Source organism: Sphaerodactylus townsendi, linkage group LG01, assembly GCF_021028975.2.
Source record: "Sphaerodactylus townsendi isolate TG3544 linkage group LG01, MPM_Stown_v2.3, whole genome shotgun sequence".
Taxonomy (NCBI): Eukaryota; Metazoa; Chordata; class Lepidosauria; order Squamata; family Sphaerodactylidae; genus Sphaerodactylus; species Sphaerodactylus townsendi.
The window spans coordinates 23,371,841-23,391,942 of NC_059425.1; the positions used below are offsets into that span (position 1 = coordinate 23,371,841).

The window sequence follows — 20,102 nt, forward strand, 5'->3', positions numbered from 1 at the left end:
ATCTTTCAATAGGACTCTCAAATCTGTCCAGATCCTTCTGAATTCTGACCCTGTCCTCTACCCCTCCTAATTTGGTGTCGTCTGCAAATTAGCGTGCCCTCTATTCCACCCTACAAGTCATTGATAAAAAGATTGAATTGCACTGGGCCCAGGATAGAATCCTGCAGCACCTCACTAGTCACTTCTCTCCAACATGAAGAGGAGCCATTGGTGAGCACCACTGGGGGTCAACTGGTCAACCAATTTTCAACTAAATACCAAACAATCCTTGCGCATAAACAAAAAAAATGCAAGGAAGAGCCCACTGCAAACACTCTGGAGTTCGTTGCATCTCAGAAAGTGCCCCATGCATAACGGGCCTTACTGTTCTAAATACCTTCTAGAGTGTAAAGCTTATATTTGAGACACTGAGGCACCACTGTGTTCTGTTTTATCCCACAAGCTCCATTCCCATAGCCTGTGAGGGTCTAGCAATTAGCTAGGCTTCTTTTTTGCCCCTATCAGGAAACACTTTCAGGCTGCACCCCTGTCCTATGTAACAATATGCATTAGTTGTCACCCGTGCATTGGAGAGATAAGCCTCAGAGGTTGATTTCCCACGGGCGGAAGCCTTCTGGGGTTGAACTGGGACCGTAAATTATAGTACCTAGTTGATCCCAGAGTCACTCCCCATGGCAGCCGAGATCTCATGTTAGAACCATGATCAGAGGGTGGGATCACTTCAGCACCTCTTCTGCTCCTCATTCCCAATTGGCTGTTGTTCTATGGTGGGAACATGAATGGATGTTCCTGTTTTTGTTTTTTTTACGTAACGGCTACGTAGCTACGTCATCACATAGCAGTGCTCTATGTAGCTAGAAACAGCGCTTAAACATGCACCTATTAGTTGTATGGTCATGGCTTCGTATGCAAGAAGAAATTTTTTAAAGGCAGATTTTTGCCGGCTGTGAGTCTCCTGTTCTGTGCAAGCCCAAGACACTTAGCTGTGATTGGCTGAACAGGAGAATCACAGCATGAACGGGAGAATCACAACACCAACAGGAGAATCATGGCAGGTTAGGATTCCCCACGATACCGGGTTCATCCCATGTTCATCAGAAAACAACAGAAAAAGGTGTACCTCCCTGGTGGTTTAAAAAAAAAAATTCTGGGAAGAAGGGGCAGAGCTGGAACAGACACGAGTTTGAGACAGGAGCCGTGGGGAGTTCCAGGACAACCTTCAGGGGCTATCCCAGAATGATTCCGCCAGTGGGGAATCAACCAGAGAGACCTCGAAACCCCAGCTGATTCATATTATTTGTTAAATGTGTGTGTGTTTTTAGCGAAATGAGAAAGACCACAGCTGAAACCATTCCTGATATGACAGTTCTTGAAGCATGAGGCACAGAGTCCTCCTTTGACCTTCAGGTCTCTGCCTCATGATCAGCTTTGGGGGCCTGGAACACAATTATTCCACATAAGGTCTGACTAAGGGTCTGGAAAGCAGTAATGTGACTCTAGAAGTGTCTTGTGCCCATGAGTCAATTTAATGAACTGAGACCCAAGTTCTCCCTATGACAGTAAGCTGATGTATAGGCGATACTTCTTTAAACTGTTTGGGGGGAGGGGGGGTTGGGGGGAGGCTGCGGGCCTAACTAGAGGTTCCATTTTCTCATGTTCTCTCTCGTGTCCACCAGAAAGACATTCATCAGGTGTGTGCTACAAGTTCTGTGCTTGGAACTAAATTCTCAGGCACAGGTGGGCTATTCAGATTGGAATCAAAGCATAAATGTGGGAGAAGGAGAAGAAGAGTTTAGATTTATACCCCCCCCCTTTCTCTCCTGTAGGAGACTCAAAGGGGCTTACAATCTCCTTGCCCTTCCCCACTCACAACAAACACCCTGTGAGGTAGGTGGGGCTGAGAGAGCTCAGAAGAACTATGACTAGCCCAAGGTCACCCAGCTGGCATGTGTTGGAGTGCACAGGCTAATCTGAATTCCCCAGATAAGCCTCCACAGCTCAGGTGGCAGAGCAGGGAATCAAATCTGGTTCCTCCAGATTAGAATGCACATGCTCTTAACCACTACACCACTGCTGAGAGGGCATACATTTTCCCCCAGTGCCTTTCCTTAACCTGAAATGTTCCGGGGGGAAAGGGTGGAGGGCTGTTTTCACCATTAGTGATACCTAGACATAACAATCAATACATGGATGTTTTCACAAATAGGGCAAAAAACTGGCTCTCTGGGGCCATTTTAGGTCAGCAGTAGGGTACAAGGAGAAGATGTAAAAACTCTTCTTGAGTCACATCCCAGTCCAAATTGGGCATCCATATGCTGGGAACTGAATTCTGAGCACAGAACCTGTATTGGCCAAAAGTCCTAATGGTGGAACAGAAGAGGGGGAGTGAGGGAAATGTAGCATGTGGTTAGACTTTCTGGCTCTGAAACACTGGACCAAACTGCACATTGGGTCTATTTTTGGCTTCACAACGACCCTGTGAATTAGAAAAGGCTAAGAGAGAATGACTGGGCCAAGCTTTACCAATGAGATGTGTGGCAAATGGGGATTGGAAAATGGGTTTCCTCAGGGCCTAGTCTGACTTACTAACTAGACTACACTGGCTCTCCATATTATTATCTGACTTTACCTGCCAGGCCCTGATTTGTGCAGAGAAACACTTTCAGTCATGGATTCCCCATTTTCTCTAAACCCATCTTTGGCTAAACATTATGGTATTTTTTTTAAATGCAGGATGCTCAACCTACATGGATATCATAATTGTTCTGGATGGATCCAACAGCATCTATCCCTGGTATGAAGTGCAGAATTTCCTCAGCAACATCCTTAGCAAATTTTTCATCGACCCTGACCAGATCCAAGTGAGTTCTTTCTTTCTTTTTTTAGTGTTCTGACATGACATATGCGTGCAGCTTAGCAGTAAAACTGAGCGATTCTGAGGGAGAGGAATTCCACAGTATGCCGGACGAAACGGTGCAGCGGACTTTAAAATGGCAGGGGGTTGACAGCCACCCAAAGACCTCTGCCAGAGTTCATTTCCCCACATCCTCTGGACACATCAGCCCAGGAAACAGTAATACTTGCCAGTGAACTGGAAGGTTTCCCTGACTCATTACTGAGGACTTGCTCAGTCAGGGCTGAGGGGAAAGGGCCATGGTTAATTTTCTTTGAACTTAGGCAGATCATGAGAGGGAGGGCAGGAAGGGGTGAGTCAGTACTTAGCTGTCCTGGTCCTTTCTTCCGTGCCCAGGGTCATGCCGATCGCCACTTTGGGGTCAGGAAGGAATTTTCCTCCAGACCAGGTTGGCCCAGGGATACTGGAGATTTTTTGCATTCCTCTGGGCATAGAGCAAGGGTCACTGGATTAGTGGGTGGGAAAGGTAATTGTGACTTTCCTGGGTTGTGCAAGGGGTTGGACTACATGACTCTTCAGCTCTCTTCCAGCTCTACATTTCTATGTTTTAGTGTCCAAGTTAGATCTGACCAGTGGTGGGATTCTAATTTTTTAACAACCGGTTCGCCGCCACCGCCCACTTACCTGGCTGCTGCCCCCCTTTTTCAAGTGGGGTGGGGGAAGGTGAGGGAAGGCTGCGCGCCTGGGCTGGAGGCTGGAGCCCTTCTGGAGGTTGCCCAGGCGTCCCAGCCGCTGCCCTAGCCTGAGAAGACCAACACATCGCAGCCAGAAGGTATCTCCAGGTATCTCTCCAGGTATCTCTCAACCCAGAGCTGGCCACCCTATCGAGATCACATATAGTTTGGTCCCCAATGTCTCATGACCAGTGCTGGATTTACCTATAGGCTAGGCAGGCTGAAGCCTAGGGCCTCAAAATCTAGGAGATCTCTGGCCAAGGTGTATAATATTTTTGACACTGTGATAGGCCTTTCTTACACATGCTGCCATAACGCACTGTAGTCTCTAAACAACCCTTCAGTAATTTTCCCTGCACTCCATTTCAGAATAATACTGTCTTAAGCTGGTAACTCAACACTAGCATTGATTTCTGTATTGGGAGGGCCCCTCTTAATCTAAATCCAGCACTGTGCACGACATTTTTCCTGGATACGTCCTGTGGGTTGGGTTCCAGATGTGTTCTGGGAACTTTGTGCTTCCCAGGGGTATGGGGGCCCAATTCTGACTGGGCCTATAGCATGCAAAGAGGAAAGTTAGACCTTCCTCTCTGTACTGTTGACCTGAACAGCCCCAGGGAGCTGCTATTTGTCCTGTTGGGGACTGCTTGTATACTTATATGGCAACATGTCAGTTTCCCCAGTGGGACAAATAGCAGTTTGCCAATGCTATTTCAAATCAGAAGAATAGCACAAGGAACAGGGAAGATCTAAGTCCCTTTTCTTCATGGACTGTGGTCCCAATCCAAACTAGGCCTTCACATGCTTGGAGAACAGGGAGTTCGCAGAAAACGTTAATGACCCAACTTGGGGGTCATTCCTGGGAAATGCATAATGTATTATTTCAGAGGGTCGCCATCTTGATCTACAGTAGAAGAGTGAGTTTTGAGTCCAGGAGCACATCAGAGACCAACAAGATTTTAGGGTATAAGATTGCGAGAGTCAAAGTTCCCTTTGTCAGCTACAAGTAGTAATGGAGATCTTTGAATCTTTATTATATCCCAGTCAGAAAGTGAGAGGGGTGTAATTTCCTCTTGAGGTCTGGCACCTCTTGTTTTAGAACTTGACCTTAGAGTGGGCCCATCGGCGCTGCCTGGGTCAGTGGGCTGCCTTTTCTAAATGCATCGTATCTTTAACTCGCAATCTCTTGCACGACTAGCCCATTGGGAAATCGCTTGACCATTTCCCCTGATTCTTTTGCCACTGCTGGACAGAGCCTGTCTCAGCCTAGGCACAGTATGCTAAAAATCCCACCCTGCTGGAAAACAGGAAGCTTAAAGAAAACAAGGCCGGGGAGGGAGAGAAACCTGGTTTTCTGTAGCTTCATTGTGAGAGGCCGTGGCTTTCCACTGAGTCAGCATGTTTGAATGTTTTTAAAAAAAACACCCACCGTTCTACAAAGCTGGAGAAGGGTTAGTGGGGAAGCAGAAGAGATGGCGTTTGCCCAAGCAAAATACACCTTTGCTACTGCCAGTGAAAGTATTTAGCGGCTAACGCGAAGAAGAAACAGAAACCGGTACGTGAACTGTTGATGCCTCCCAAATATGCGGTTGAGTTACCAGCCCCCTTCGCTGCAGCCAGCTATCCTGCAGCTAGCACTAATTACTCCTTAATTAATTACTGTGATTGAATCCGCTATCTCTAGTCCGTGAAAGTTCATGCCATAATACATCTTTTAACGCACCACAAAACTCTTCATTTCTTTGGGTTTGCTACAAATATAACCCAGCTGACCCTTTGAAAGTTGTGCCATAATTAGGATTCCCGGGTCTGGGCTGGGAATTACATGGAGATTTGGGGGATGGAGCCTGAGGAGGGTGGGACTTGAGGAGGGGAGGGATCCGTGGTTATAATGCCTTTCAAAGCGGCCATTTTCTCCAGGTGAACTGATCTCTGGCAGCCGGAGATCAGTTGTAATGGCAGAAGATCTTCAGCCAACACCTGGAGGATGGCAACCATAGCCATGATGGTGATGAGGATGAGGATGACGATGCATCTGTAAAGTATATTTGCAACAGTCCCTGTGATAATTATGATTTTTAGTGGTTGAGGAGATTTTCCCAGTTCTGGGCCTTTGTTCTTCTGGGATTTTGCTATGAGGTGCAATTTAGTCTTAATCAGTCCTAGTTTAACTGGACAGTGTATAGCTTGCCACAGCATTCAGTTCCTTCAGTTATTTTTACCGCTGCCCCCGGATTATCAGATTCCAGATATATTTTGTTCGTACATACTAATACTATCCGTATGGCATTTACGTTCTGTTCTTGCCATTGCTAATGTACATATTGTTTCTAAAACGCTGCAAAAAAAATCTACATCTCAATAAAACTGTTCATAAGATTGTATAGATGTTGTGGCCTATCCTGATGTAATCGCTACCGCCTAGCAGTTTCAAATCTCATTCTTACATCCCCATAGGTCGGGGTTTTACAGTACAGTGAAGAGGCAATCCATGAATGGACTCTCAAAGACTACCAGACTGCAGAAGAAGTAATCGAAGCAGCCAAAAACATTAGCAGGCAGGAGGGCCTGGAAACTCGGACAGCTTCTGCAATCCACAAGGCCTGGTATGTGTGGCTTAGTGTTAAGGTAGCCAGCTCTGGGACAGGAAATATCTGAAGAGTTTGCGGTTGGAGGGTCAGGAGGGTGTGGTTTGGGGAGGGACCAGAGGCGGAGGGAGGGAAAATGGTGTCCGGGGTGCTCCAGGTGCCCCCCATGCCTCCCCCCGTGCCCCACTTACTTTAGGCAGCGGCAGTCCCGGACAGGCTGGCTGGACCGGGCCTGGCCAGGCCCAGGGGGAAAGGAGGAGGGGTGTGGGGTGCATTTTCCACCTCCCACGTAACGTGACGATGGCCCCCCGGGGCATTTGTCCCCGGGCGGCCCCGTGGAAGCTCCACCTCTGGGAGGGACTACAGTGGGGTACAATGCTATAAAATCCACCTTCCAAATCTTCAATTTTTTTCCAAGTTAGCTGATCTCTGTCATCTGGAGATCAGGTGTAATCCCAGAATATTTCCAGCCACCACCTGGATGTTGACTGCCCTCCTTGGAGTTACAGGGTAGAGGTTCAGTTCATGGGAGCACTTCTTGCAGTGACCAAAGTTTCTAGTGTTAGACAAGAAAGCCCATTCTTTGGACACTTTCACACATGCAGAATAACGCACTTTCAATCCACTTTATTCTGCATGTGCGAAAGTCCCCCTTGAATAACAAAACATCTCCCTTAAGTGGTTTCTCCTCCTCCTTTCTTATTTCTGACTGCAGTACAGAGGCCTTCAGCCCAGAAAGAGGTGGGAGAGAAGGAGCCACCAAGCTAATGATTGTGGTGACTGACGGGGAGTCCCACGATGGCGAAGAACTCCCCGATGCCCTGGAAGAGTGTGAGAAACGAAACGTGACCCGCTATGCCATTGCAGTGAGTCCTGTGTGCACGTGTGTCCACATCTATGAGTGAAAGGTGGCAAGAGTGAAGACAGACATAATAAGAAGCATCAGCCCCATCTAGAGGGGCCCCACCCAGTGGTGGGATCCAAAAATTTTAGTAAGGTTCCCATGGTGGTGGGATTCAAACTGTGGCATAGCACCAATGGGGCTAAGTGGGGCACGACGGGGGCGTGGCTGGGCATTCCGGGGGCAGGGCATTCCTGAGCAGGGCTGTGGCAAGGACGCAGCCGCTGCATGCCGGTCATTAGGCAAGAGGAAGCAGAACTGCACGCGCAGGGCGCATGAGCTGCCACGCACACCGGATTGCAATCCTCACTACCGCTGGTAAACTGCTTCCACAGGATTTCCATGCTGGCGCTACTGCTGAGAGGAGGGGCGTAACTAAGGCAAAAATCACGTGGCAAAATCACCCATTAGTAACCCCCTCTCGGCACACACAAATAATTAGTAACCTACTCTCGGGAACCTGTGAGAACCTGCTGGATTCCACCTCTGGCCCCACCCCCTCCAAAGGGCTTTCCCTCAGAGTGGAGACCCCCAAAAGTAAAACACAAAAAATCCCTGAGAATCTCCCATGGGGAAGATAGAGCTGGATTCCGCACAGCCCAAATATATGGTCTTAGGATGATATAAAAAGTGTTTGTGGGAAGAACTGTGCTCAAAATGAGTTCAGCCCATTTTCTTCCCCTCAACCTGGTTTTTTTCAAAAATCGCTAAACTAGCTATCTTTCTCCCCCAACCTGAATTGAAGATGATTCCTGCCTGCTGAGCGAATGCCAACAGGCAGGAGACGCTTTACTTTTCCCACCCAAACCTCTTACTTTCATTTTCACCACTCATGCCCACCATTTTGTGTGCTGCAGCAGATTATCCGTGAATCTTCCTTATTGAACACAGCAACACCTCCCTCCGGTATGCCCTTCCCTGTCATTTCTATAGAGTTACGTCTAGGAAAGGAGGCAGCAGAAGAATGAGGGAGAAGACCAGAGGGAAAAGTGGGGGGAAAGTGGGCACAGGTGCCTGGGACCAATGGCCAGCAGATAGAGTGGTGTGAGCTGGTGAAGTTCACGTTTTGATTTCATCATCTGCTTGATTTATATTTGTGTTATATCAACAGAGTTCTCTTCTAAGAGAGCCAGCATGGTGTAATGGTTAAGAGTGGTGGACTCTAATTTAAAGAACCGGGTTTGATTCCCTTCTCCACATGAAGAAGAAGAAGAAAAAGAAGAGTTTGGATTTATATCCCCCCTTTCTCTCCTGCAGGAGACTCAAAGGGGCTGACAATCTCCTTGCCCTTCCCCCCTCACAACAAACACCCTGTGAGGTAGGTGGGGCTGAGAGAGCTCCGAGAAGCTGTGGCTAGCCCAAGATCACCCAGCTGGCATGTGTGGGAGTGCACAGGCTAATCTGAATTCCCCAGATAGGCCTCCACAGCTCAGGTGGCAGAGCTGGGAATCAAACCCGGTTCCTCCAGATTAGATACATGAGCTCTTAACCTCCTACGCCACTTCTGCTCCTAAAGCCTCCTGGGTGACCTTGGGTCAGTCACAGTTCTCTCTGAACTCTCTCAGCCCCACCCTACCTCACAAGGTATCTGTTGTGGGGACAGGAAGGGACGTCTCTTTGAGACTCTTTTCGGCAGAGAAAAGAATTTTGAGACTCTTTTTGGCAGAGAAAATATTGAAACCAACTCTTCTTTTTCTGACCTGTCCCCACCACTCCTAGCCATTTCCCCCTCCCCCACCCCCACGTAACTTTCTCAAGTGAATCGGCTGGGGTCACAATGAGCACTTCTAACACTGAGAGACCCACATTTTGGATGCCTTTTCCTCAGGTGCTGGGACATTATATCAGGCGCCAGAAAGATCCGGACTCCTTCATCAATGAAATTAAATATATCGCCAGTGATCCTGACGAGAAGTATTTCTTCAACGTCACCGATGAAGCAGCTCTAAATGATATCGTGGATGCTTTGGGGGATAGGATTTTTAGCCTGGAAGGTACTGGAAGGGTGTGGTCATGCAAACCTAGGGGAGAGGGGAGAGTGAGATCGGAGACACTGTGATTGACAAGGGCTGAATAAAATAATGTATGGGAGAATCGTAAGTGTACCCTATCATGGCTGCTACTTACACTTTCCCAGTTGGTATATGTGAACTTAAAATGGTCAGGAGTGGCGCCTGCCTTCTCCTGGCATCAAAGGGAAGGGGTGGGCAAGGTGCTGACACCTGGGCAAGGGAGTATTGTTTCTGCGGGACTGATGCTTGATGTAATCAAACCTGCAATATGTTTCTGTTTGATCTCTTTGTTTCTGTTTGATGTCTTTCTATGCACTTAGATATGTAGATAACTGGACTGCCCCTGCTTAGGCACCCCGGAAAGGAGGAGGAGGTGGTGGGGGCCATGGGTGCAGTCTAGTGGGAGACTACGGCTATCCTGGCCTTGGGATACTTGGGATACTTGTTCTTACTCACATTCTCTGGGAAAACCAGAGGGGGGATTTCTGGGGAGACAAAGGGGAATAAATGTGACTGTAGAAGCCAGAACTGGCTTCCTGAAGCTGAGTCCTTGTTGTCAGCTCAATAAAGACTACTGATCCTGTATCCAGAGTCCGCTTATTGATTATTGGTCCAAGACCTAACAGGTTCCCAGTTAGAGCCAATAGGCAACATTCTTTTCTCATTATGACCTACACAGCATCTAATTTTTCTAATTAATTCATCCTCCAAGGAATTGTGGGTGAAGCACGACATAATTCTTGCAGATTCCGTTTTATCCTCTCAACAAATCAGTGAGGACGATTATCCTGAGAGATCGTGATGGGGTCTAGGTCACCCTGGCCCAAGACTGCCTGTCTTCATGACCAGTTGGGGATTTGTAACTCATTGCTCCCATCCTAGCCTGACACTCTAACCACTAGGCAGCAGTGATTCTCCTATGTTTTACAGAGTGTTTAAAAATGCATTTTTTATCTTGGGGTTGTCTATTTATCTGACTTGTTAGCTTCTATTAAAATTATACTAAGCAAAGTACAAACGCTAATCAATTGTGGCTTCATCTACGCAGGGACCCGGGAATATAGTTCTTTTGAGCTGGAAATGTCTCAGATTGGCTTCTCCATGCATCTCCTGGAGGTAAGTGGGCATGAAAGTTTTACAGAGTGGATTTGAGAGCTGGCAATGAAAGCAATCCTTTCTAAAATTGCTAGGATTAAAATCGTGTTAATTGCTACTTAGAACTGCACTGGAAGTTACTTGAGAAGTGAGCCCTATTGAATAACAGGAGATTTACGTGAGGGCATTCAGGCTAGACCAGTGTTTCCCAACCTTTTCAATGTTGTGGTACCCTTGACCTCACTCTTCATATCTCAGGGTACCCTTGAGGTTCATTTGATTTTTTTGGCATTTTTTTAGGATTTTTTCCTTTTTTGGCCTGTAGGTGGGGGGAGTGGCAAGCAGGGGGAGAGGAGGGAAAGCAGCACTGACAGCTGCATTGTTTGTTTGCCTAAATTCGGCATGGATTTGGGGGGATTTAAAGGGAGAGCTCTCTTTAAATCTACCCCCCCCCAATCCACACCGAATTTAGGCAAACAATGCTGTTTTTCAATGTTGTTTATGAGGTTTCCAAATGGCCACACACCCCACCCCTTCAAAATCCATTTGATTCCGGTGGGGGGGCAGGCGGTAGCATTGTCAGGGTACCCCTGAGACGTGCTCATGGTACCAAGGGTACCACGGAACCCTGGTTGGGAATCACTGGGCTAGACCATATAAGTTTTATATTAGTTTCAAGGATCCATTGTTCCAATGATAGACCCTTAGCATGAATTTTTTTTTAAAAAACCCAGCCCTTTTGATCCTTTGGAAGTGGTGTCCTCAAGGGCAGCAGAAACTGCTGTTGTATGGGCGGGACAAAGTGGGGAGGAGTGCAAAAACCCAAAGAAGGCAAAATGCATGCCAATTCACTTTACTTTCCCTGGGAAAGGAGAGGCAAAGCCACACTTTGAGAGCTTTCAGAAACGGAGATTCTCTGATCTGAGAACACGGTGAGTTCCAAAGTGGGGGAAATGTGTGCATAACCAAGAATCCAACCCCAAGGGAATGTATGCTCAATGCGACCACAAGTACAAAAATGGCCTTCTTCTTTACATCTCAAGGTTTGACTGCTAGTTCGTTGCTTTTCTTCTGGCAGGATGGAATCCTTTTTGGCATGGTTGGGGCATACGACTGGGATGGCGGAGTCCTGAAGGAGAGCAATGGCAGGCGGATCATTCCTTCAAGGGAAGCTTTTCAGAGAGAGTTCCCCTTGCAACTGAAAAACCACGCCGCCTACCTAGGTAAGGAAGTATGCAGCGTTTTACGAGACAAGGAGGAATATAGCAGGAGCCCGCACACGGTTGCAAAGCCATGAATTCCCATGGTAATGTGACAAAAATTATTTCAAGACATTTCAAAGGGAGCTAATTTTTCATAAAGAGAATGACTACAGAAAGGAAGTTTATGTCATCAAAATGGCAAATTCAGCAGTTTGTCAACATACCATATAGCGTTAGGGCCCAAAAAGCATGTAACATGGCCGTCTAGAGTAGGCATGTAATATGGAAATATTTTCACAGGCCCTTAGAAGAGTATAATGTGACATGATAGAGGGGACCCACCTACTTCAGGGCTGATTTCCTGCTATGGTTCCCAGGTTCCCAGTGACCACTGGTGGGGCATTGGGGTCAGGATTGTCAGAGATTTGGGGGTCTAGCCTGAGGAGGACAGAGGCCTCAGTAGTGTAGAATGGCATAGGATTCTATGGCAGTGGGGTAGGATGTCTCTAAAACCTAATGTGGTATAGTGGTTAAGAGCAGGTGCACTCTAATCTGGAGAACCGGGTTTGATTCCCCGCTCTGTCACTTGAGCTGTGGAGGCTTATCTGGTGAACTAGATTTGCTTGTGCGCTCTTAACACATGCCAAGCTGGGTGACCTTGGGCTAGTCACAGTTCTTTGGAGCTCTCTCAGCCCCACCCACCTCAACTATTTGTTGTGGGGGGGGGGGGATAAAAAGGAGATTGTAAGCCCCTTTGAGTCTTCCTACAGGAGAGAAACGGGGGAATATAAATCCAAAACTCTTCTTCTCTTCTAAAACATCAATTTCTTCTGAGGGAATTGATTTCTGTAGTCTGGAGATGAGCTATAACTATCTCCCAGCTGGCATTCCTAGTCAGAGGTGTATCTAGAGTGGAATGAGGTAGGGCATGTGCCCTGGGTACCACCCCTCAAGGAGCACCAGCCTGCATCTGCAGCCTCTGAGAGTGGAGTGAGTAACTGTGCCCTACCCCCGAACTCCTTGTGGAGTTTGGGGGCAGGGTCTGCCTGTTAAACACTAGGCTTGGTCGACTCCAGCTTTAAACTGCAGGCTTCAAGCAGATTAACCCAGCCAGGCTGAGCCCAATGTCAAACTGAGCACTCGGTCTGACTGGTTGTGGCTTTATCCTGCTGGCTCCATCCTTCATGGCTCCATGCTGGTCAGGTAGGGCTTGGGGAGCGAAGCCAGCAGTATAAAGCCGGAGCCAGTCAGGCTGAGGGCTCAGTTTGATGCTGGGCTCAGTGTGGCTGGGTTGAGCTTTAAATGTCAGCCAGCCAAACCCAATCAAACAGCCATGCTGCCCCTGAACGCCATGTGGAGTTTGGGGAGGGGTGAGCCGGAGCTTGCCTGGGCGCCATCCTCTACAGATACACCCCATCCCTAGTTCCTCCTCTTTATTATCTTTTGCTTTCTGTCTCCTAGGCTACGCAGTCTCCTCAATCAAACTCAGGAACGGGAAGGGTCTGTACGTAGCGGGTGCCCCCCGTTTCAAGCACAAGGGGAAAGTCATCCTGTTTGAGATGAGCAGCAGTGGTCATGTGACTATCTCTCAGGCCCTAACTGGGGACCAGGTAAGAGACAAGACTGTCATATCAGTGGCAGCTGATTTCTGAGGTTCAGGGCCACTGCGCTAGTTCGGAGAGACTCAGAGAGACACATGCCATTTGGTTCTTTCAAACTGGTGAGCATTTGAGCTTTCAGGCTACTAGCCCTCATGGATGCAGAGATGGTTTTGAAAACAGTGAAGCTGATTCTCACAAGCATATGTTAGAAGTCTTTTGAGGACAGGGGTTGTGAAAACTTCTACAAAGTGGAGAGCTTTGGGTAAACTGTCTGGGTCCCAGACAAAGGAGGTTGTGAGATGATGGCATCTTCCTTTCCAGATCGGCTCGTATTTCGGCAGTGAAGTGTGCCCTGTGGATGTGAACGGAGATGGAATCACGGACGTCTTGCTGGTGGCTGCACCCATGTATTTGGGGGCACAGAACAAGGAAATGGGTCGGGTTTATATCTACAGAGTGGGGCAGGTGAGTACATTTTGAGGAGGCAAAGATTGTCAAGTGACTAATGATATCCGTGCAAAATGTATTGTTTGGTTATTTTATTGTTGATTTAGAACAGGGGTCTTCGCTGTGGTGTCCGAGGGCCACCTTTTCTACTGCCCACCAAGCATTTGTAGGCAGTGGGTGGGGCCAGGTCGAACTTTTATCCAACAAGGCTCCTGATTGATTACTGGAGATGGAGATTTGATTGGCTGTGCAGATTTTTTAAAGATGCTGCTTTGGCAGCAGCTGCCTTCACAGCACAAGTATCTATACCGGGGGTGGCCACCCTATGGTGCTCCAGATGTTCATGGACTACAATTCAGCCAATTCATGGACTACAATTCAGCCAATTGGCCATGCTGGCAGGGGCTGATGGGAATTGTAGTCCACGAACATCTGGAGCACCATAGGTTGGCCACCCCTGATACTGTGTTACTGAAATCTAATTGTGACCTTCATTGTACCTCTGGCCTTACCTCCTGCTGCAGCCATTCCATTGCTTGCACCAACCATTCCAATCCAGAATTCCAAATGTGCCCACAAATTCAAAAAGGTTGGGGACCCCTGATTTAGAATATTTCTATCTGTTGCATATTTCCGTTTTATTCCCCTTAGAATATTTCTATGCTACCTCTTCAGAGTCCTGCTCAGTTTAAAACCCACAATATAAAAACACGAGCCATTAAACATAAGCAGCATAAAAATATCACTAAAACAGAGCAGACCATTGGAAGCAGTGTAAGGGCATATTGCCCTTAAAGGCCTTCTGCTCGTTGGATGGGAACCTTCTGACAATCCCTGGCCCAAGAGATGGAACAAGCTACCAGGTGATGTCAGAGCCCTGCAGGAGCTACCCTTGTTTCCCCAAAAATAAGACAGGGGCTTATATTAATCTTTGCTCCAAAAGATGTGTTAGGGCTTATTTTCAGGGGATGTCTTATTTTTTCCCATGATTTTGTGCCCCCCCCCCCCACCCACTTGACCAGATCAGCTGCGTTGGGGAATCTGTAACTAGGACTTATTTTTGGTGTAGGGCTTATATTTCAAGGAATCCCCCAAAAATCATGCTAGGGCTTATTTTCAGAATAGGTCTTATTTTGGGGGAAACAGGGTATCACAATTACGCAGGGTCTGCAAGACATTGCTGTTCCAATAGGCTTTTCCATCTAGCCAGCCGGATTGAATGATGCAAGATCATTTCCTTTTGGCCTCCGGGGGTGGGGGAGGAGGTGGGAGAGGTGGTGATGGGGATTTGTATTATCTACAACCATCAGTTTGTTATTTATTAGGCATTGGAGTTGTATTGTTTTTAATATATCTGCTATTTTTAATGATTTTATTGATTGTATACATTTTATGTTGTGACCCGCCTTGAGCCCTACGGGGATAGGGCAGGATATAAATTCAATAAACAAAATGAAATTAAATGAAAGCTGGACAGTGAAGAAAGCTGACCGGAAGAAAGTAGATTACTTGAAATGCGGTATTGGAAGAGAGTTTTATGAATACCGTAGACTGCCAAAAATACAAATTAGTGTGTTCTTGCTCAAATCAAGCCTGAGCTGTCCCTAAAAGCTAAAATGACTCTATTGACATTATCATACTTTGGCTACCTTCTGAGAAGGCAAGAGTCACTGAAAAAAAGACAATAATGCTAGAAAAGGTTGGAGGCAGCAGAAACAGAGGAAACCCCAACATGAGAGGGATTGACTATAAAGAAAAACATGACCTTCAGTTTGCAAGACCTGAGCAAGGCTTTTGATGATAGGATGTTTTGGAGGACATTGATTCTGTTGCCACGTCAGAAGCGACTCGACGGCACTTAATACATGCACAAGATAAACTTCCAATTAAAAGCGAGTGTAAAAAGAAGTGTTTTACCCTGATGCCTAAAAGAAAGTAAGTAGGTACCAGGTGACCCTTTAAGGGGGAAGGCATTCCAAAGGTGAGGTGCCACCTCAGAAAATATACTGTCTCACCTCTGAGACAATAGGGCAGTGGTGGCGAACCTATGGCACGGGTGCCGGAGGTGGCACTCAGAGCCCTCTCTGTGGGCACGCACACCCAGAGTTTACCATGTGGGGGGGGGGGTGGAAAATCACCCACACACACACATATCTAGGCTGGCCTGGACACGATCCTTTACCTGGGAGTAAGCTCGGTTGCTAGCAGTGGGGCTTGCTTCTGAGTAAACCCTCCTGGGGCCTTAAGAGGGAGGGGTTACATGGAGATTCACCCATTCGAAGCGTTGCACGGTTGCTTCACCAAGCTTACTCCAGAGTAACGCACACCTCCGAGTCAACTGTTTTTTCTAAACTAAAACCTCAGTATTCAGGTTAAATTGCCGCGTTGGCACTTTGCGATAAATAAGTGGGTTTTGGGTTGCAATTTGGGCACTCGGTCTCAAAAAGGTTCGCCATCACTGCAATAGGGCTTTTGAGAGGCAGATCTTAACTGGCAGGCAGGATTGCATGGGGTGGCCGTGATTACTAGATGATTCTTTAATTGGTGATGAATCCATTTCTTCCATTCTGATACTTTCCCCTTTGCATATCCTGAGGCTTTGCCTGGGGGAGGTGTAATGTGTAGTTGGAACCCGAGTGTCACCTTGATGTACAAGGTCAAATCCAGCATCCTGTTTCCAATAGTGCCAGACGCTTCTGGGGAGCAGGCAGGCAGATCATGAAAGCAACATCTCCATCCTGCCATCTCTTCTGACGTTCTTATATTTTTCTCATTTAATCTCTCTCCTTCTCTCTCTCCCTCTCTGGTTTTTAAAGCAACTCCTGTCTTTTAATGGGACACTCCATGCCGACCCCAAACCTCAAGATGCTCGTTTTGGCTACTCCCTGCTGGCTGTGTCTGACCTCAATCATGACAGCTTTAATGATGTGGTGGTCGGCGCACCACTCGAGGATAATCACCAGGGAGCTGTCTACGTGTATCATGGGTACCGTACCACTGTTCTGCCACGCTTCAAGCAGGTGGGTGAAAGCCGGTGTCAGCCGGACAGTGGTTTGTCGGTGTGTATGTGAAGTGTGAACATGTGTAAAGATAGAGATCTTATTTCCATAAGTAACTCCTTCGGAAGAGCTGAGAAACCTGAACTTCTACTAAAACAAAAGTGGTAATCGAGGCTGCTTACTATAGGGATGAAAGTGGAAAAAGTAGAAGAGCCCGCATCAAAAACTGACGGAAGTGATACAACAGCAAAGATCCCTGCAATCTGAAACGTTAATCATGAGCTACAATAAAGAATTCATACCGTTCAGACTCTTATATGCAGAGATAGCAGCAGTCAGTAGAATGATTCTACTACGGGATCCAACCCACCATGTTAATTGTTTTAGATGTCTTGTAGTAAGCCACCTTGAGTTCTTTTTAGTCAAAGGGTGGGGCATAAATGGTATATACAGTGGTGGGATTCAGCAGGTTCGCACCACTTCAGCAGAACTGGTTGTTAAAATGGTGCTTGTAAACAACCAGTTGTTAGTGGGGTGCAGTGTGGTTTCCAGGCTGTATGGCCGTGTTCTAGCAGCATTCTCTCCTGACGTTTTGCCTGCATCTGTGGCTGGCATCTTCAGAGTTCCTCTGAAGATGCCAGCCACAGATGCAGGCGAAACGTCAGGAGAGAATGCTGCTAGAACACGGCCATACAGCCTGGAAACCACACAGCACCCCAGTGATTCTGACCGTGAAAGCCTTCGACAATAAACCAGTTGTTAAATTATTTGAATCTCACCACCAGAACCAGTTGTTAAATTACTTGAATCCTACCACTGGGTATATATAACTAAAAGGCAACTGAATAAAAACAAGCACATTGCAAAGCTGACATGAAACTTATTTTACATGTACAGAATACGATACAAATTTTTCCCAGAAAAGAATACAAGAAAAAAGCTAAATGGAGCAGGTAAAAAGCGTGAAGAAGATAACATTGGCTGGATTTGGTCATTGTACATAATGGTGTTAGACATGTCTGCAGGGACAGCACAATATTGCAAATGAATGAATGGATAAAAGAATGGATAACAAAGAAATGAATGGATACATTTTTATTGTATTTATTTTTTTGATTTCATATTCTGTCCCTCCCCTTTCGGGCAGGTATTGTTGAAGGCTTTCATGGCCGAAATCAATTGGCTATTGTGGGTTTTCTGGGCCGTGTGGGCATGGTCTGGTAATTTTTGCTCCTAATGTTCCACCCGTATCTATGGCTGGCTTGGCATCTTCAGAGGAATGTCACAGTGAGATGTGTTTCTGTCTGTGGCACTGTGTGGAGTGATTGGGGGGGGGGGGGGGATATGTTTTGCCCAAGGGAGTGAGGCACGTTTGCATGTGTCTGGGTGGAGTTCATTGACAGTTGCATTTGCTGTTGCATTTGAATCACATTCACAATTGCATTTGTAATCGCATTGGCAGGCGCATTGGCAATCAAACTGGCAACTGCCCTTGCAATTATATTTGCAATTACATTAGCATGTGTCTGGGTGTAGTTCATTTGCAGTTGCCTTTAAATATCTCTGGGATTTTGGTTTGGGGTTTTTTAGTACTGGTAACCAGGTTTTGCTGATTTTCGTACTCTCTTCCTTTGCATTGAAACTGTCCTGGTGTTTGTGGATTTCAATGGCTTCCCTGTGTATTCTGACATAGTAGCTGTTGGAGTTATCGAGAATTTCTGTGTCTTCAAATAAAATCCAGCTTGGTTTTTAGAGCATGTTCAGCTACTGCAGATTTCTCAGGTTGGATTAGTCAGCAGTGCCTTTCACATGCAATTCACAGCCAGCTACACCTTCATACATGAAGAGTCCTTCCTGCTGCCCACAGAGATTAACCCTGGAGATACCTTTGTATCGATCACAGCGAGGGCACTTTCAGAGCGGACCTCACTTACATGTGTCTTCACGCCTTTGGCTTGTTCTTTCCAACAGCGAATTGAATCAGCAGGGCTTCGTCGAGGCCTCACGTACTTCGGCCGCAGCTTGGACGGAAAAATCGATTTGGACGGCGATGGTCTGGTGGACCTTGCTGTGGGTGCTCAGGGTGCTGCGGTGGTCTTGAGGTGAGTAGTAGAAAGATGTCCAGAGTGGGCAAAGCTTTTAGAAGCAACCCTCACAATGACATAGACTGAATAAAAAACCCAATAAGGGCCATGGGATGCAGAACTGTCCCCAAAGAGCAGCTGCATCTTTTTCTGAGAGCCAGCATGTAGTAGTGGTTAAGAGCAGGTGGATTCTAATCTGGAGAACCAGGTTTGATTCCCCACTCTTCCACCTGAGTGGCAGAGGCTTATGTGGTGAACCAGATGTGTTTCCGCACCCCTGTTTTCCTGCTGGGTGACCTTGGACTAGTCACAGTGTGACTTTCCTGCTTTCCTGCTGGGTGACCTTGGGCTAGTCACTATCTTACAATATGTCTGTTGTGTGGAGAGGAAGAAAAGCCACCTTGAGTCTCCTTACAGAAGAGAAAGATGGGGTATAAACCCAACCTGCTATTGCTACTACTACTACTACTACTCTTCTTTCTAGTGAAAGAAAATGTGAGACATGATAGCATTTCAGTCAGCTTATTCTACCCCTACAAGTAGCAGCCAATCAAGTAAAGCAAAGGCACTGAATGCAGTGATTTCACATAGGGTTGTAGACTCCAGGCTTGAGAAGTTCCTGGAGATATGGGGTTGGTGCCCAGGGAGGGATCTCAGAAAGATATAATACCATAGAGCCCACCCAGCAAAGCAGTCATTTTCGCTGTGGTGTGGAGATCAATTCTGGGTGTGGAGATCTTTAATTCTGGGAGGTCTCCAGGCCTCATCTGGAGGTTGGCACCCCCCATACCACATTAAACATCTTGTTTCACTTGATATTATAGAGGAAATGTGGCAGTGTTGCTTTTGGTATCAGCCACGGGTTCCTCATAATGCCGGCTTCACCCTTGCCATGTGCTCTGCACTCAGGATTGGTCAAGTTTCCTTGATAGTAGGGGTCTCATGGATCCAGCAAGGATGTCTTTTCAGGTCTCAGTCAAGAGGCTAAAAGGTAATTGACCACAGCCGTACTGCAGTCAGGTGCTAGAACTCAGCGCTGTGCTCTGGCCAGAAACCTGCTAGGAAGTACTGCCATCACTACAATGTTACAGTTCCATAGTTGGATTTAGGGTTGCAGGTCCCCCTTAGCCACCAGTTGTGGGAGCAGGGGAAAGTTGCCAGCTCCAGATTGGGAAACTGAAGGGTTTTTGTGAAGAAGTTATTCCGTTATAGTATCGGGCAGATTCACACTAGCCTGACAAGGGCCTTTGATCTCCAGATAGGGAACCAAAAGGCTTTGAATAAATTACCCAAAAGGAAGCTAGTAGCCAAACGGTTGGAGAACAAAGAACTGATTTACAGCAAGGCAAGGAAACTGAGGGTGATTCCGCATGGGCCAAAAACAGCAGTGTGAAAATGATGTGAAAATGGTGTAAAAGGGTTTAAAACAGGGGCTGATTCCGCATGGGCCAAAAACAGCGGTGTGAAAACGGTCTGAAAACAGTGTAAACCCTTTTACACCATTTTAAACCCTTTTACACCATTTTCACACCATTTCACACTGCTGTTTTTGGCCCATGCGGAATCAGCCTGAGTTTACCTGAGA

General features: G+C 46.9%; 1 protein-coding gene across 3 annotated transcripts in view; it reads left to right on the forward strand.

The window, feature by feature from the left end:
• The window catches only part of ITGA10 (integrin subunit alpha 10), a 56,381-nt gene that overhangs the window by 9,910 nt on the left and 26,369 nt on the right, over window positions 1-20,102 (forward strand). Inside the window, exons 4-13 of one of the 3 annotated variants that reach the window (XM_048481651.1) lie at window positions 2,734-2,861; window positions 6,046-6,194; window positions 6,892-7,042; window positions 8,906-9,071; window positions 10,138-10,205; window positions 11,263-11,407; window positions 12,848-12,996; window positions 13,309-13,452; window positions 16,251-16,454; window positions 18,405-18,535. In XM_048481651.1, the coding sequence (XP_048337608.1) occupies window positions 2,734-2,861; window positions 6,046-6,194; window positions 6,892-7,042; window positions 8,906-9,071; window positions 10,138-10,205; window positions 11,263-11,407; window positions 12,848-12,996; window positions 13,309-13,452; window positions 16,251-16,454; window positions 18,405-18,535 (1,435 nt within the window). Of the gene's footprint in view, window positions 1-2,733; window positions 2,862-5,045; window positions 5,144-5,537; window positions 5,631-6,045; window positions 6,195-6,891; window positions 7,043-8,905; window positions 9,072-10,137; window positions 10,206-11,262; window positions 11,408-12,847; window positions 12,997-13,308; window positions 13,453-16,250; window positions 16,455-18,404; window positions 18,536-20,102 lie in introns of those variants that run through there. The other 2 variants (XM_048481657.1, XM_048481665.1) reach the window with 2 other exon arrangements.